Genomic DNA, 17,141 nt, shown 5'->3' with positions numbered 1-17,141 from the left:
GAAGATTCTTTGTGCTCATCGTAGAAATGAGCCACTAAACTTGATTACCCATAGAGCTGATACAGCATGTCATTTAAAAAAAAAAAAAAAAAGCATTGAAGAGGAAAAACTACATTTACATTAATTATTTCAATAGTTATTTCACTTCCATGGTCTTTGTATTAGTAAACCTAAGTATGTAGCGTGTGTGTATATGTGTGTGTGTGTGTGTGTGTAGACGGAGCCTCGCTCTGTCACCCAGGCTGGAGTGGTGCAGTGGCACAATCTCGGCTCACTACAACCTCTGCCTTCCGGATTCAAGCGATTCTCCTGCCTCGGCCTCCCGAGTAGCTGGGATTACAGGCATGTGCCACTGTGCCCGGCTAATTTTTGTATTTTTAGTAGAGACAGGGTTTCACCATGTTGGCCAGGCTGGTCTCGAACTCCTGACCTCAGGTGACCATCCATGTCGGCCTCTCAAAGTGCTGGGATTGCAGGCTTGAGCCACTGTGCCTGGCTGTATGTAGCGTCTTATATTTGAAATTTTCTTCAAAGAACCAAATAGTTGTTTTAACATCAAAAAAGCATATTTAAAAAGCAGGGATTTATCTTAGCTTATCTAAATGTTTTCCTAGTAGACTTTATTTATTGTTTTCCCCACCATATATGTACTAGAAAAGTAACGAGAATCACTTTAATACCTAAAATACAAATGTAACAAAGTGATTTGAGTAGCAAATGTAAAAGTAATAATGAAGTATGGTAATAAAAGCCTTGTGAAGATGTCCTAAAATACAGATTGCCTCACTTTGTTACTTTTGTGTTTTGTGAATGTTCATGTTTTATTAACATTCAGATCTGAAAACTGTGTTAGTAAGTGTGTTGCTTACTTCTTTATCCCAAGAACTCATAAAATAGCAACTGTCTGTGTGAGCTGTTCTCTGTCAGCTAATAATAAAAAATACCAACCGTGATCAAAGCCAGTAATGGTTAATCCATTTAATCTTTACCTTGATCAATGGTACATGTGCTTATGTGGGATACATGCCAGGGTTTGAGTGCAATCTCTCTAAACAGTAGATTAATGACAGGTCTGTTTCCTGGTGTCGGTTGCTCTTAGGTGGTCCTTTATTTCACGTTGCTTTCATATTGGTGGGAAGGACTGCACACTTAATATAGTAGCATTATAGTTTTGTCATACTAAATACACCTGCTAGAGTTATTTTTAAATAAATGTAGACACCTTTTACATGAGTTATCAGGGAAATGCAAGTTAAAACCACGACATGCTACTACGCTTAAGAGAATGACCAAAATTAAAAAGACTGGTCACATCAAATGTTGGTGAGAATGTGAAGGAACCAGAATTCACTTTGGAAAATAGTTTGGCAGTTTCTTACACAGTTAAACAGATCTGTTATCCAAAAAAACGTTAAAACTCACATCCACAAAATTGAGTTGTAAAAGATGTTTGTGGCATTTTGATTCACAGTAGTCAAAAACTGGAGCCATGAAAACATCTATCAACAGGTGAATGAATAAATAGTGCTGTATTCATAAAATGTAATAAAACGCAACAATAAATGGCAACAGACTACTGACAGGCAAACAACATGAGTGAATCTCAAGACCATTATGCTGAGTGAAAGCAGGTGGATACAAAAGAATACATACTATTTAATTTTATTTCAGTTTCTAAACTAGGAGAAACTAATTTAGGTGGGGAAAACAGAACTGTCTCTGTGGGAACAAGAATAAAAGAGAAACCAGGATTGACTGGGAAGAGACACAAAGAAACTTTGTCAAAATTGTATGGCTGATATTTGTACATTTTAATATATGTAATTTTTCCTGAAGAGCTGTAAATAATAATTGGGAGGGGGACAGGGAGCAGGCAGAGGTACAGATGAGCCAGGAATGGCAGAATACTGATAATTATTGAAGATAAATAATGTTTATATGGTGACTTATTGTAGAATTATGTTCATTTGACTTATGAAATTTTCTGTAATAAAAATTTTTAAGAGGTTCTAGGGGAATAAGCACAGGGAGAAATGTTTGGATATTGAATTTGGCATTATACCATTTGATTGTCAACTTTTAAAATAAAAGGCAAAATAGATATAAAGCTTTTTAACTTTTTTCCCTAAAATAAATAAGTAGGGGAAAGGGGGGCATTGAAAACTGGCTGAGAGATTTAGAGAACTAGAAATAAACCACTTGCCTAAAACAAACATAATAGAAATAGCTAAATTCGCCGGGCGCGGTGGCTCAAGCCTGTAATCCCAGCACTTTGGGAGGCCGAGACGGACAGATCACGAGGTCAGGAGATCGAGACCATCCTGGCTAACACGGTGAAACCCCGCTTCTAATAAAAAATACAAAAAACTAGCCGGGCGAGGTGGCGGGCACCTGTAGTCCCAGCTACTCGGGAGGCTGAGGCAGGAGAATGGCGTAAACCCGGGAGGCGGAGCTTGCAGTGAGCTGAGGTCCTGCCACTGCACTCCAGCCTGGGCGACAGAGCGAGACTCCATCTCAAAAAAAAAAAAAAAAAGAAATAGCTAAATTCCAAATAATTAATATGGAATTAATTGCAGCAGTTTCAAACTGTTAAATAGCCTAGAAAAAAATGGATAGAGATTTGTCTCCTAATTGATTTGAATCCATAGTTTGGGATTTTGTCTATATCTGATTATTTTAAAATGCTTTCTTTTTTAAATTTGCTTTCCATATGAGGATTGATACAAATGATTCTGAAAGGCAGGTAGGTTTTTTAATGTACTCAATTTCAAAGTACTATTTACAACATCCTAATTAGTAGAAATGTAAGTCTTTAAATTATTTTAATGCTTTTTAAATGCATAAAGGGAAAAGGAAGACTATGTGTATGAAATAAATAGCTTTTTAAAAACTATAGGCCGGGCACAGTGGCTCACACCTGTAATCCCAGCACTTTGGGAGGCTGAGGCGGGTGGATCACGAGGTCAGGAGATCGAAACCATCCTGGCTAACACGGTGAAACACCGTCTCTACTAAAAATACAAAAAATTAGCTGGGCGTGGTGGCAGGTGCCTGTAGTCCCAGCTACTCGGGAGGCTGAGGCAGGAGAATGGCGTGAAGCCAGGAGGCGGAGCTTGCAGTGAGCAGAGATCATGCCACTGCACTCCAGCCTGGGTGACAGAGCGAGACTCTGTCTCAAAAGAAAAAAAAAAAAACCTATTTGCTTGAAAATGTTGCCATAAACTAGTGATACAACTAATTATGAATAAAAATTCTCTTGAAAGGACAGCATAATCTTGAAGTTCTTATAGAGTGCTGCCTAAGAACATGTATCTATTAAATAAGCTAGCTTTCTTAGTAGAAAATTGTAGTAATAATACTGTTAATACTTTTGTTATCTCTTTTGTCCTTTGATTCTTACATTGTCTAAGAGAAAAAGATACTAGGAGTTATGATTAGAAAGAATTTAAGTCAATATTTAGCAAACAACTAGTATATATTTTATAACAACAACAAGTTGGCATCTGTTTTTTAGGTTGTTTTGAAAAATCTGGTAGGCACACATGTAAACTCATGTTTGCAATCTTTATAGCTGCAGAAGATCATAAGTAAACAAGATGACATGATGACAGTGAATACTAATGAAACTGGATGTCAGGTATGTACAGATGATTTCCAAACAATTGATATTTATCATAGCTACTCTATTCTGTTTGTTCAGATAGTCCCAGTAGTTACCAATAGATTTGGTATCAGCAATTTAATTTTTTTAATAGTCATGCACCACATAACTTTACAGTCAACAGCAGACTGCATATACGTGATGGTCTGAACAATAGGCTACACTGTATAGCAGAGGTGTGCAGTGGGGTATGCCATCAAGGTTTGTGTAAGTACACTCTGATGTTCGCACAGTGACAATCACTTAACAATGCATTTCTCAGCAATATATGACTGTATTTTAAATATATGTACTATATTTACATGTTCCTGAACTCAGGTGGTGCACAGGAGTGTGTAGGTAGAACAGAATTTCCCTCCCAGTCACACAGTTCTCCTCCCTGGGCAATTAGTGCTCTTCAGTTTCTTGTGTATTCTTCAGAGAGATTTTTATGCATATATAAGTATACATGTAAATAAGTAGATACATCCATATTATTTTTTCTGTTTTAATATAAGCAGTAACATACTATACATTGTTCCACACTCTTCTTTTTTAAGTTAATATATGTAAAAATGTCTTTTTTTTTTTGAGATACAGAGTCTCACTCAGTCTCCCAGGCTAGAGTGCAGTGGCGCGATCTTGGCTCACTGCAACCTTCACCTTCCCAGTTCAAGCGATTCTCCTGCCTCTGCGTCCCAAGAAGCTGGGATTACAGGCGCATGCCACCCACACCCAGCTAATTTTTTGTATTTAGTAGAGACAGGATTTCACCATGTTGGTCAGGCTGGTCTCAAACTCCTGACCTCACGTGATCCGCCCACCTCGGCCTCCCAGATTGCTGGGATTACAGGTGTGAGCTACTGTGCCCCGCCCGTACTTTTTTAAAAAGCACTCATTAAAACAAATAGGGCATGGAGGTGGGCATTGAACTTGGTAAAGAGCATCTACAAAAAACCTGCAGGTAACATACTTATTGATGAAAGACCGAATTATTTTCTGCTAACATCAGGAGCAAGGCAAGGATGTTCATTCTTGCTACTCTTGTTCAGTACAGTGTTGAAAGTTCTAGCCACTTCAATAAGGCAAGACAAGGAAATAAAAGGCCTACTGACTGGAAAGTTAGAAATGAAACAGTCTCTTTTCATAGATGGCATTGTCTCTGTAGAAACTCCCAAGGAATCTGCAAAAAAAATCACAAAACAAAACTTCTAGAGCTAATAATTGATTTTAGGAAGGTCATCAGGTACAAGAAAAATGTACAAAAATCAGTCACATGTGTATATACTATCAGTGAACACCGGGGACACTAAAATTTTAAATATAATACCATTTACAATTTTCAAAAAGTAGTGAAAATTTCTTCAGCAAATGCTGGCACAACTGGATATCTATGTGTAAAAGAATAAAGTTGGATTCCTATCTCACACCATATAAAAATTAATTGAAATGGATGTAAGAGCTAAACTTACAGAACTCTTAGAAGAAGACATAAGAGCAAAGCTTCATGGCACTGGATTTGGCAACAGTTTCTTAGATAATGATTTCTACAATCACAAGCAACAGAAGAAAAAGTAGATATATTGGATGTCATCAAAATTAAAAATTTGTCACTTTGGGAGACTGAGGGGCAGATCACGAGGTCAGGAGATCGAGACCATCCTGGCTAACACGGTGAAACACCGTCTCTACTAAAAATACAAAAAATTAGTCCGGCCTGGTGGCGGGCACCTGTAGTCCCAACTACTCAGGAGACTGAGGCAGGAGAATGGCGTGAACCCAGGAGGCGGAGCTCACAGGGAGCCTAGATCAAGCCACTGCACTCCAGCCTGGGTGACAGAGTGAGACTCCATCTCAAAAAAAAAAAAAAAAAGAAAAAATTAAAAATTTGTGTTCATCAGAGGACACAATCAAGAGTGTGAAAAGATAACGTAATGGAAGAAGATGCTTGCAAATCACATATCTAATAAGGGTCTACTATCAGTATATATAAAGAACTCTTCTTACAGTTCAACAACAAAGTGATTAACAACCCAATTAAAAACAAGACAAAGGACTTCTAACATTTCTCCAAAGAAAATAGGCAAAAACAAGCACATAAAAGGATACTCAGCACCTTTAATCATTAGTGCAATGCAAATTAAAACCATAGAGAGATATACAACCTTCCAAATGACTAAAAACAAACCACTGACACACTGAATGGTTGCAAGGATGCAGAGAAACTGAATCACTCATTGCTAGTGGGAATGTAAAACCACCACTCTGGAAAATGTGATTGTGCTCCTGGGATTGTACCCCAGAGAGATTAAAACCTATGTTCGTACACAGATGTTCTTAGCAGCTCAATTTGGCAGCATCCAGCCCAAACTGGAAACCATCTAGATACCTTTTGGTGAATAAACTGTGGGACTCCATTACCATGAAATACTGCTCTGCAATAAGAAGAAACACAATTGATATGGCAAAAGATACAGCAACCTGAATGAGTCTCCAGAGAATTATGCTGAGGAAAAAAAAAAAAATGCCAGTACTTAAAAGTTACAAACTGTATGGTTCTATTTATATAATATGTTTGAAATGACAACATTATGGAAATGGAGAATTCATTAATAGTTGTCAGAGGGTGGGAGCTGCAGGAAAGCTGATGTGGCTATAAAAGCAACCTGAGGGATCCTTGTGGTGAAGGAATATTCTGTATGTTGACTGTGAAGTTGTGATATTTTATCATAGTTGTGTAAGATGCTTCCATTGGAGGATCCTGAGCAAAGGCAGAGTATCTTTTTGTATTGTTTCTTACTTAGCATTGCATGTGTGAAATCTGTGGTTATCTCAACATAAAAAGGTAGTTTCTTTAAAGGTCTCGTGAGGAATACTCATTTGTTCCTTGGGTTATCAGTTCTTCTAGACTGGGTTTTTGTGCCTTTTGCCTGATTTGTTCTTTTGCTATTTCTTGCTACAGTGTCTTTGTATAGTTGTCATGCCTTACATTTTCCTCATGCTCATGCTCTGTCCAGAGCCTCTCTGCTCTGGTAGAGCATGAATGAGAGTCTCCTTAATACTCTTCCCACCCTAGCTAGAACTAATTTATCTTTTCCCCTGAGCTGCAGGGGATGCATTTTGCTCCACCATTTTGCATACTGAAGGAGAGAAGGGAGTTCCCTGGTCTAAATGTAACCCTTACTAGAGCACCTAGACTCCACTGTCTCTCTGTGATTCTGTTAAAATGTCCCAGACCACAGCCCACTCCACCCTCCAAGGTATACCCATTCTGATGATTCCCTCAGTTTAACATAGTGCCCTGAAAGATAGAAGCCCTGGAAGCCCTTCTTCACTCTGCTCAAGTCCCACCAAGCTCCAGGGAGGAGCTTCTTCTGAAGAGTTTGCCATGACTTGTCTTCTCACCCTGTTCATCTACTTATCGCAGAATTGAAGGTTTTGATGAATTCCTCCTAAGGCAGTAATCTGACATCCCCCTTCTACTTCTGAGAAGCAGGGTTGGGGGTGGTGGTAGGATTAGGAGACACACTAGACTGTCCCACACCTGAGTCTAGTGTTTCTCTGACTGCTCTTTTTCAAAATTTGTGGCTTAAGCTTGTACCCGCTTTTATTATTTGGTTGCCGATGGTTTTTTTGTTTGTTTTTTTAGCAGTTTTGTTATTTTATTAAAGAATTAAGAATGTGGCCGGGCGCGGTGGCTCAAGCCTGTAATCCCAGCACTTTGGGAGGCCGAGACGGGAGGATCACGAGGTCAGGAGATCGAGACCATCCTGGCGAACATGGTGAAACCCCGTCTCTACTAAAAATATAAAAAAAAAAAACTAGCCAGGCGAGGTGGCGGCGCCTGTAGTCCCAGGTACTTGGGAGGCTGAGGCAGGAGAATGGCGTAAACCCGGGAGGTGGAGCTTGCAGTGAGCTGAGATCCGGCCACTCACTCCAGCCTGAGCGACAGAGCAAGACTCCGTCTCAAAAAAAAAAAAAAAAAAAAAGAATTAAGAATGTGCGAATCTGCCTCACTTACTACGTTTAATGAAATTCTCACCTGTTAATTTTATAATTAGGAAAAGCGTTTTGTTTCTTGTATTTTGTATTCTTCAGAGATTTTTATGCATATATAAGTATACATGTAAATAAGTAAATCGATACATCTATGTTATTTTTTCTATGCTTATATGTTTTAATATAAGCAATAACATGCTATACATTGTTCCACACTCCTCTTTTTTAAGTTAATATATGTAAAAATGTCTTTTTTTTTTTTTTTTTTTTTTTTGAGACAGAGCCTCACTCAGTCTCCCAGGCTAGAGTGCAGTGGCGCTCTGAAGAATAAAAAAAAAAAGCAAAGTGTTTTGCAAGTATTTCCAACATTCAACAAAAGCTCAAAGACTTTCTTGCTTTAACTCTCTCAGTCCTGCTTCATTAGTAAAGGCCTAGAGATCGTATTTTGAATTAACATTTATTTCACTATTGTAAACTTACTTTTTGGCCTGATCTAAGATCTTGTCTCATGCTGAAGTCCACCTTGAGTATTTTAGCCCCTACTGTTTCTTGCCTATTTAGCAACGATGGTTATGGAGTGTTAGGCAAAATAACAGAAGAAATGGCTCTATCCCTCTTTTATAAATTTTGTTGTTGGTGTTGGTGGTGTTGTAAGAAGAATCCTTTCTGGGTATTATTCTAAGAGTTCTAAAATATTACTCTACAGATTCTATTTCTCTTATTTATAATTATTTTAAATTATTGTAACTTTTTAATAGGAAGCAACAGTGAAAGAACCTGAAATTAACACAACTCTTCAGATGCGTTTCTTTGGAAAAAGAGGACAAAGAAAACTTCATTATAAAGAATTTCGAAGGTAAATGCAAATATTTACATTCATTTAGGGAAATTTTATGAGTAAGAAATAAAGAGAAACAGAATATATTCATTTCCCAGAACTGCAGATCATAAAACTAAAATACTGTTTGTGGATTTTGTGGATCTGTATAGTATTTATCTCTGAGAACTAAACCTATGAAATAGAAACTAAAATTAGTATGCACAAAATATTCTAACTTATTATAGAAAGTAATATCTGTTTCATAGAATACAGTAATTCTTTTTAGTAACTTATTGTCTGCAGCAAAGAACCATGCCCCTAGCAATCAGTTGTTCGTTAGGCAAAACAAACCAACCCAACTAAAACAACAACCATTTGTCATTTTCATGAGTCTTTGAGTTGGTTGGGCAGTTCTCCCGATTGGAACAGGATTAGCTGATCTTGACTGTACTCTTGCATTTGCAGTCTGCTAATGGGTTCGCTGGCTGCTGGCTTTTCTAAGATGGTCTCAACTGGGACACCTCAGCTCTGCTTCATGTAGTCTCTCATTCTCTAGCACAAGGGTTGGCAAACATTTTCTGCAAAGGCCTAAAGAGTAAATATGGTCTCTTTCACAACTACACAGCTCCATGGTTGCAGTGTGAGAGCAGCCATAAACAGTACATTAAGAAATAGACATGACATGTTCCAGTAAAGCTTTATACTAACATTAGTTTTAAGTACTTATTTAACCTCCCTAAGCTCATTTCTTTTTTTTTTTTTTTTTTTTTGAGACGGAGTCTCGCTCTGTCGCCCAGGCTGGAGTGCAGTGGCCGGGTCTCAGCTCACTGCAAGCTCCGCCTCCCGGGTTCACGCCGTTCTCCTGCCTCAGCCTCCGGAGTAGCTGGGACTATAGGCGCCCGCCACCTCGCCCGGCTAGTTTTTTGTATTTTTAGTAGAGACGGGGTTTCACCATGTTAGCCAGGATGGTCTCGATCTGCTGACCTTGTGATCCGCCCGTCTCGGCCTCCCAAAGTGCTGGGATTACAGGCTTGAGCCACTGCGCCCGGCCGCTCATTTCTTTATCTAAAAAGTGGACATAACAATGCTTACCTTATATGATTATTGTAAACATTAAAATACAGTGTCCTGTCTACTGTCTTCCCAATGCTAATAATTCCATGCACAGTGAGGCAGTGCACCTCCCTGTGCTACTCCACTAACCACAGTCTTAAAACAAATACCAAAAAGCAGTACAGAACAGTGGGGAAAACACTGACTTGGGAGGCAGGAGACCTGCGTCTTATTCAGCTGAATCTAGTTCAATAAAGATTTATGGAATGTGATATATGTTGTTATGTGTCAAATTACCCCTCAAACACTAGGATAGTACCTTCTGGAAACTAGTAGCCATGCAGAAAAACATGTAAACACATTGTGGTCAGTGCTTTCTTCGGTAAATAGGGTATCTGGGTAGCACGGAGTCACTTAGTGTGCCCTGTGGTGAAGGTGGGGCTCGGTGATCAGGGAAGGCTTTCCGGAAGAAACACGAAGCTGAATCTTGACAAACTAGCAGCGATTAACAGGCAGAAGTGGTTTGGGCAGGGAGGCATTTGAGGGAATGGGAATGATAACACAGCAGGAGCAAAGACGTAGAGGCGTGAAAGTGTGTGGTTTGTAAAGGGAGTGAGAAGCAGTAGAGTTGATAAAGCAGTAAGCGTAAGGTGAGGAGAACGGAGGCTGGGAAGTACGTGCTTACCTGTGTGACGGTTTTATACACCATAAGATAGAGGTAGCTTGTTGATTAACTCAGTGATGAGAGGCCCTGAAGAAGGCTACGTGAAGGATATTTGGTCAGATGTGCTCATCACTCTGGCAGCATAGTAAAGGATAGGTTTTATGAGAGAGAAGACCATTCAGATATTCCAGAAAAGAAGTAAGAGCCTCGGGACGGGCGCAGTGGCTCACGCCTGTAATTCCAGCACTTTGGAAGGCCGAGGCGGCGGATCACGAGGTCAGGAGATGAGACCATCCTGGCTAACACGGTGAAACTCCATCTCTACTAAAAATACAAAAATAAATTAGCCGGGCATGGTGGCGGCGCCTGTAGTCCCAGCTACTCGGGAGGCTGAGGCAGGAGAAGACGTGAACCCGGGAGGCAGAGTTTGCAGTGAGCCGAGATCGTGCCACTGCACTCCAGCCTGGGTGACAGAGCAAAACTCTGTCTCAAAAAAAAAGAAAAGAAAAGAAAGAAGAGCCTTGAACTAGTGTAGTGGCAATAAGGATTTTGAAGTGGAAAAGATTTCCAGACACAGTTAGGAGATAAAATTGTAGGGCTCAGTGATTGATTAGATTTAATGAATGAAGAAGAATGCATGAAAATCCAAGTGCCTCCTGCACTTCAGCCTGGGTGACACAGTGAGACTCTCTCAAGAAAAAAAAAAAAGAGAGAAAGAGAAAAGAACATTAAATCTGGCCGGGCGCGGTGGCTCGTACCTGTATCCCAGCACTTTGGGAGGCCGAGACGGGTGGATCACGAGGTCAGGAGTTCAAGGCCAGCCTGGCCAGCATGGTGAAACCCCATCTCTACTAAAAATACAAAAATTAGCCAGGTGAGGTGGCAGGCACCTGTAATCCCAACTACTTGGGAGGCCGAGTTAAGAGAAGTGCTTGAACCCAGGCAGCAGAGGTTGCAGTGAGCCGAGATTGTGCCACTGCACTCCAGCCTGGGCAACAGGGTGAGACTCTGTCTCAAAAAAAAAAAAAACCAAAAAACCGAAATCTAAGTTTCTGAATTATATCCTAATCCCACTAATCCCAGTTTACCTGATAGCTACACTGAGTCGTTTAAGCTCTCTAGAACAATTTTTTTCAACAAAATTTTAAACCGTACTTCTTCTTGTATATTTAAAATACCCCTCTCTCAGTGTTTTTTAAAGTTCCAAAAATATCATAATTTAAAACAAGGAAAGCTATTATAATACTGATATTGTCATATTACTGATAATTTTTCAAACTATATTCACAGAGATATATCACTCCTCTTTACGATTCCCTAACTAGTTAACTTTTAAGGTTGCTTCTCACCTTACTTTTCTTCAGTGGGAATGATTTTATTTAGAATTCTTACTTTAAATTTTTTTAAATGAGTTCTTCTATAAATTATGGGCCCTGTGAAATTTGTCATACCATCGCGCAATTTTTTAAATCCAATTAAGTTAACAAAAACTTGAAACATGAAAATTTTCAGGAGCTTTCTTAGATATTGCAAAGTGTCCCTAAAGTTAAAATTGTAATTATGCTAGGCTGGAATTTATGGCAATCATAAGATATCTTTTACATTTTGCTAAGTCATAAAATAACAGAAAATGGCTTCTAATAATATTTCCAAAAGCTTGCACCAACGTACTAGCCAAATTAATCATTGATATTCCACATTTTTTCATATGTATTATTTCGAGCTTATACTTTTGTGTTTCTGGGAGTATAATGTTACAACATGTTTAACTGACGAAGTAAGGAGGCCAAGGCTGAAAATACAGGAGTGACAGGGAATTGCTAGAGGAGCAAGGTCCCTGAAGGGAAGGAAGTACAGGAATATAGGTGGGATTCAGAGTGCAGCATGGACAGGAAAAGGGACTCCCCGTCCATTGTGACAGGAAGGAGAGGGTGGGGAAAAGGATGCATGTGGATGCTGTTACAATTTTTAGTGACAATAAGAAAATGAATGAATTTATTAAACAATGAATTCTAGTTTCTGTAGGAAGCAGGGGCAAAGTCGTATGCTGAGGATAAACAGGAAAGAGTGTGAAAGTGAAATAGCCTCTATGTGAAATCGAGAAGACACATTTCCAGGCTAGCAGAAGAGTGTCTGTAAGGGTCAAGGACCCAGTTGAAAAGGTGCACCGTGAATTTGTGCAAATACCACTACATACAGTTAGTTATAGTATGGTTTTCTTTAAGCCATACTTGAAGAAGGCCTTTTGCAGCCCATTAGAGCTGAGGTTGTGGGTGAGAAAGTGGAAAGCGATTAAGAGCGGAGTCTGGAGCTGGGCGCGGCGACTCACACCTGTAATCCCAGCACTTTGGGAGGCCGAGGCAGGCAGATTGCTTGAGCCCAGGACTTCGACAGCAGCCTGGGCAACATGGCAAAACCTCATCTTTACAAAAGAGATGGTTGTGGTGGTGTGCACCCGTAGGCCAAGTTACTTAGGAGGCTGACGTGGGGAGGATCACCAGAGTCCAGGGAGGTCAAGGCTGCAGTGAGTCGTGATCACACCACTGCACTCCAGCCTAGGCAACAGTGAGACCCTGTCTTTATTTGTTTTTTTGTTTTTTTTTTGAGACGGAGTCTCGCTCTTTCGCCCAGGCTGGAGTGCAGTGGCGCGATCTCGGCTCACTGCAAGCTCCGCCTCCTGGGTTTACGCCATTCTCCTGCCTCAGCCTCCTGAGTAGCTGGGACTACAGGCGCCTGCCACCGCGCCCGGCTAATTTTTTGTATTTTTAGTAGAGACGGGGTTTCACCGTGGTCTCGATCTCCTGACCTTGTGATCCGCCCGCCTCGGCCTCCCAAAGTGCTGGGATTACAGGCGTGAGCCACCGCGCCCGGCGAGACCCTGTCTTTAAAAAAAGAAAGAAAGAAAAAGTGAAGTCTGGGCATGAAGAATGAAAATGAAAAGATAGTTACATATCATCCTCAGTACCATCACAGCAACTGGCAGGTATTTACATGGTGCATGGCATCTTTCTAAGTATTTTCCGTATGTGTTATCTCACCTATCTTTACAAGTTAGTGTCCTCTCTTTATAACTAGAATCTGATGAGGTTAAGGGACTTGATACAGGATCACATACTTTAGAAACTGAAGAGGTGAGATTCAGGTTTCTCATGAAAGGTTTTAGTGATCATGTCGTTTCTGAAAGAGTTCCACAGTTCCCTGGTAGGTGGTGGGTGCATTGAATGGGCTTTCAAGTACCAGACTAGGTTACCAAAAGGACGGTCATATTCGGTAGATGCTACCACGGATCAAGAGAAGCTCATCAGTTGAAGAAAAATTTGTCATTTGTTTTCTGTTTTTTCACTTACACAACTAATCAAAAAGATTTCCCAGCTGAAATATCACTTAACCATTTAAGTAAAAACCACAGTGTAATTTAATTCTGTCTCCCAGAATTTTGGTGTGCTTTTATTGTTATGAAAGCAGCAGATAATTTAAATTGTGAAAATTGAGTTTTCTGTCAACCTACGTATTATTCTGGGGGAAAGCATTGACTCTTGGGCTGCTCAGGCAGCTCCTGACGGCATTTTCCCGCTCTGCATCAGTGCCTTTTGATTTTGTTGTGTTTTTCCGGTCTTTTTTACTCTTCTCTCCTACTCTCTTTGGTGATTTTTCTTCTGCATTTCTTTTTTCTTTTAAGCTCCATGATTAGCCTTAAACATAGTGACCAGAAATAATCCCTGAGTTTATTTCTAGTCTGGCATACTTGACCTCATTTTTTATTCCAATGAATTTTTTAAACTGAAAATAAACCTGTGACTTAAGATATATAATGGTTAGAGGGAAGAAAATTGGCCTCAAGTCTTCTCATCAGGAAAAATTGGGGAGGATATTGATACTGATGTACTTTTTAGGACTGGAATTGTTAAAAGTTCTGAAATGCCAATTATTAGTTGAGGATTTCTGAGTTTCATGAAGCGTTTTTATAAATTCAGAGGTGTCTAGAAGCAGTGGTGTGCTAGTAAATATGTTTAACAATCATTGTCTCAGGAAAAACAGCCTTGATTTATAGTGTTTGCCAATTAGTAGTATAAATAAATGCCAATGTCAAGCTCCCCAGCATAAAGCAGAGACGGGAAGACGTGCACGAAAGACTCCCAGCCTGTACGCCACTGTACAGCCACTCCAGTACACCACTGCCTAAACAATTCCAGTAAGGAAAAACAGATCTCGCCCATTGCTTCCAATTAACCCACTGATTTATAAAGTATGTAATTTGTTCACACTGTGTCTGGCAGCCTTATCTACTATAAATTTTCCAATTCATATATGCATGTTCAGATCATGTTCCAGGCTTTCATGTCATAACAAGATAATATGATTTTAGGCTTAAAGGGAAAAGATTATCATCATAACTGGACTTATATTCATTAAAAGTAGATAATTAGGTAAATTAAAGTAGCTTGATCCAGACAATCTATAGTTTAACAGCAATTAAGTTTATAATATTTCAGCCTCTGGTAGAGGCTCGGATAGAGCCTAAAGAAAAAGCAAAGGGAAGGGAACAAGTTAGTGATGTTTTTATACCCTATCTTCTGCTTGCCTCATTCAGTGTACATTCATTTGCAAGTAAAGCATACATTTAACAGTTCTAATAAAATCAATGGAATGTCATTACAGTATACAGGGCAGGAAAACTCAACAAAATAAAAGGCAAAGTATATCAGTAAAATATTTTGTTGATCTATTAGTCCAAACTCGAAGTGCTTCAAATTTTAGATAAAGTTCTGCTTTGACCCAGAAAGAAACATGGCATTGATGAATCCGTGTATTCAGTACATTCAGAAAATGTTTTAAGTAACAAACTCTTGCCTACCATGTAGACAGAAGTCTAAGGTCAAACTCCTCCTTCATGCTTTTAAGATTTATGGGATAAATATAGAACTTCAAGCAAGTAATTTTTTATTTTATTTATTTATTTATTTATTTATTTTTATTTTATTTTATTTTTTTTTTGAGATGGAGTCTTGCTGTGTCACCCAGGCTGGAGTGCAGTGGCCGGATCTCAGCTCACTGCAAGCTCCGCCTCCCGGGTTCACACCATTCTCCTGCCTCAGCCTCCCAAGTAGCTGGGACTACAGGCGCCCGCCACCTCGCCCGGCAAGTTTTTTGTATTTTTTTTAGTAGAGACGGGGTTTCACGGTGTTAGCCAGGATGGTCTCGATCTCCTGACCTCGTGATCCGCCCGTCTCGGCCTCCCAAAGTGCTGGGATTACAGGCTTGAGCCACCGCGCCCAGCCGCAAGTAATTTTTTAAGTGATGATTTTTCTCCCACTGAACTGGAATGTCCCTCTTCTATCAACCCATGTATATTTTCATTTGAATTTGACATGACAGTACCGATCTTTTAACATGTGGAAAAGTGAATAAAGGGATCTGTAACATATTAAAATTTGTGGAGATGATAATACTTTTCACATGATTTAGGTTATAAATAAAGTGCAACATTTCTGGGTTCTTGTTCAAAGAAGATATATTTTAATCTGATATCTTTTCAACTTGTCCCTTTCCTGGGAAGCCATTGATGACAGTTTGATCAAAGTGCCATGTTGTTTTTATAAGAAAGGAATGTTGAGTCATATCGACATGTATTATTGTCAAAAAGATTGTGTTTTTAGATAGAGTAAGCTTTTGATGCCAAGCCATTGATTACACTGATTAACTTTGGTATTTGAAAAATATTAGGAAGTAGTAATTATGATTAACATTCTAAAAGCAGTGTCCCACCTCAATTTTAAATTTATCTGATTATTGATAATTTTTCTGTATTGGAAAAAAACTAGTTTCCATGGAATAGTATTTTCTCTGGATGCATCAAAGCAACATTTTACATATTTTTTTAAGTCTTTAGGTTTATCAAAATGTAGGTTGCCAGGTATGACTTACAGAAACAAATTGAGTATGGTGAGTTACTGATTAAGCCAGTGTTGGACTTAATCAGTTTCTCTGCATCCTCCCTCTCCCCACAATCCTTGCACAACACTAATGCTTCATCCTGCTCACTATCAGGAGGCCGCCACCCAGTAGGTAATAGTGAAGGTACTTTGCAGACCCATGTACAATATTTAAGGTTGAATGCCACTAGTTACTTTACTAATTTCGTATTTTAACATTTAGATTTATGGAAAATTTACAAACAGAGATTCAAGAAATGGAATTCCTTCAGTTTTCTAAAGGTTTGAGTTTCATGAGAAAAGAAGACTTTGCAGAGTGGCTACTTTTTTTCACTAACACTGAAAATAAAGATATTTATTGGAAAAATGTGAGAGAGAAGTTGTCAGCAGGAGAGGTTGGTATACCCTTTTATTATTGCATGTGATAAAGATGAAATAATAAGTTAGACATGTTTACATAAATAAACTTCTGAATTAACCAAGACTGTGCTACTCTCGATGGTATGTAAAATCAACTTGAGGAATGTTCTCTACATGCGCTTTTCCTGTGAAGGAAAACTGCTGCCTAACACAGAATCAGTCTAGCAATTACAGGTTTTCCATTTCCAGTAAAGTCAAGAATAAGACAAGTATCACCACTATTATTTAATATCATTCTGGAAATCTTAACCAGTCCAAATTAACAAGATTAATTAAAAGAGTATAAAAATGTGAAAGGAGGTAGTAGTTGTCTTTGTTTTTATATGATGCAATTATATGCCTAGAGAACCCAAGAGAATCCAGTAGAAAAACTGTGGAAACAATAAGAATTCAATAAAGTACCTGTTATGATGCTAATATATAAAAAGCAGCAGCTCTCCTATATACAAATTACGTAGAAAATGTAATGACATGCATGTGTGTGTGTGTATATAAATATGAGATATATGAAATGATGATTGCCAAGCTATTAATAATTATTCATGTACGGTGGTGAGGTTTCAAATGATTTTTACTTTCTTTCTTTATACCTTTATGTATTGTTCCAAAAAA

At 39.0% G+C, this 17,141-nt stretch overlaps 1 protein-coding gene across 4 annotated transcripts in view; it reads left to right on the top strand.

The window, feature by feature from the left end:
- The window catches only part of MICU2 (mitochondrial calcium uptake 2), a 107,249-nt gene that overhangs the window by 79,160 nt on the left and 10,948 nt on the right, over positions 1–17,141 (top strand). For 2 of the 4 annotated variants that reach the window (XM_015120729.3, XM_015120728.3), the window contains 3 exons: positions 3,572–3,637; positions 8,398–8,495; positions 16,333–16,504. In XM_015120729.3, coding sequence (XP_014976215.2) covers positions 3,572–3,637; positions 8,398–8,495; positions 16,333–16,504 — 336 coding nt within the window. The remainder of the gene's footprint in view (positions 1–3,571; positions 3,638–8,397; positions 8,496–16,332; positions 16,505–17,141) is intronic. The other 2 variants (XM_077973769.1, XM_001089388.5) reach the window with 1 other exon arrangement.

Source organism: Macaca mulatta, chromosome 17, assembly GCF_049350105.2.
Source record: "Macaca mulatta isolate MMU2019108-1 chromosome 17, T2T-MMU8v2.0, whole genome shotgun sequence".
NCBI lineage: Eukaryota > Metazoa > Chordata > Mammalia > Primates > Cercopithecidae > Macaca > Macaca mulatta.
Note: the sequence above shows the minus strand (reverse complement) of the source record. Positions and strands in the feature narration are given on the sequence as shown.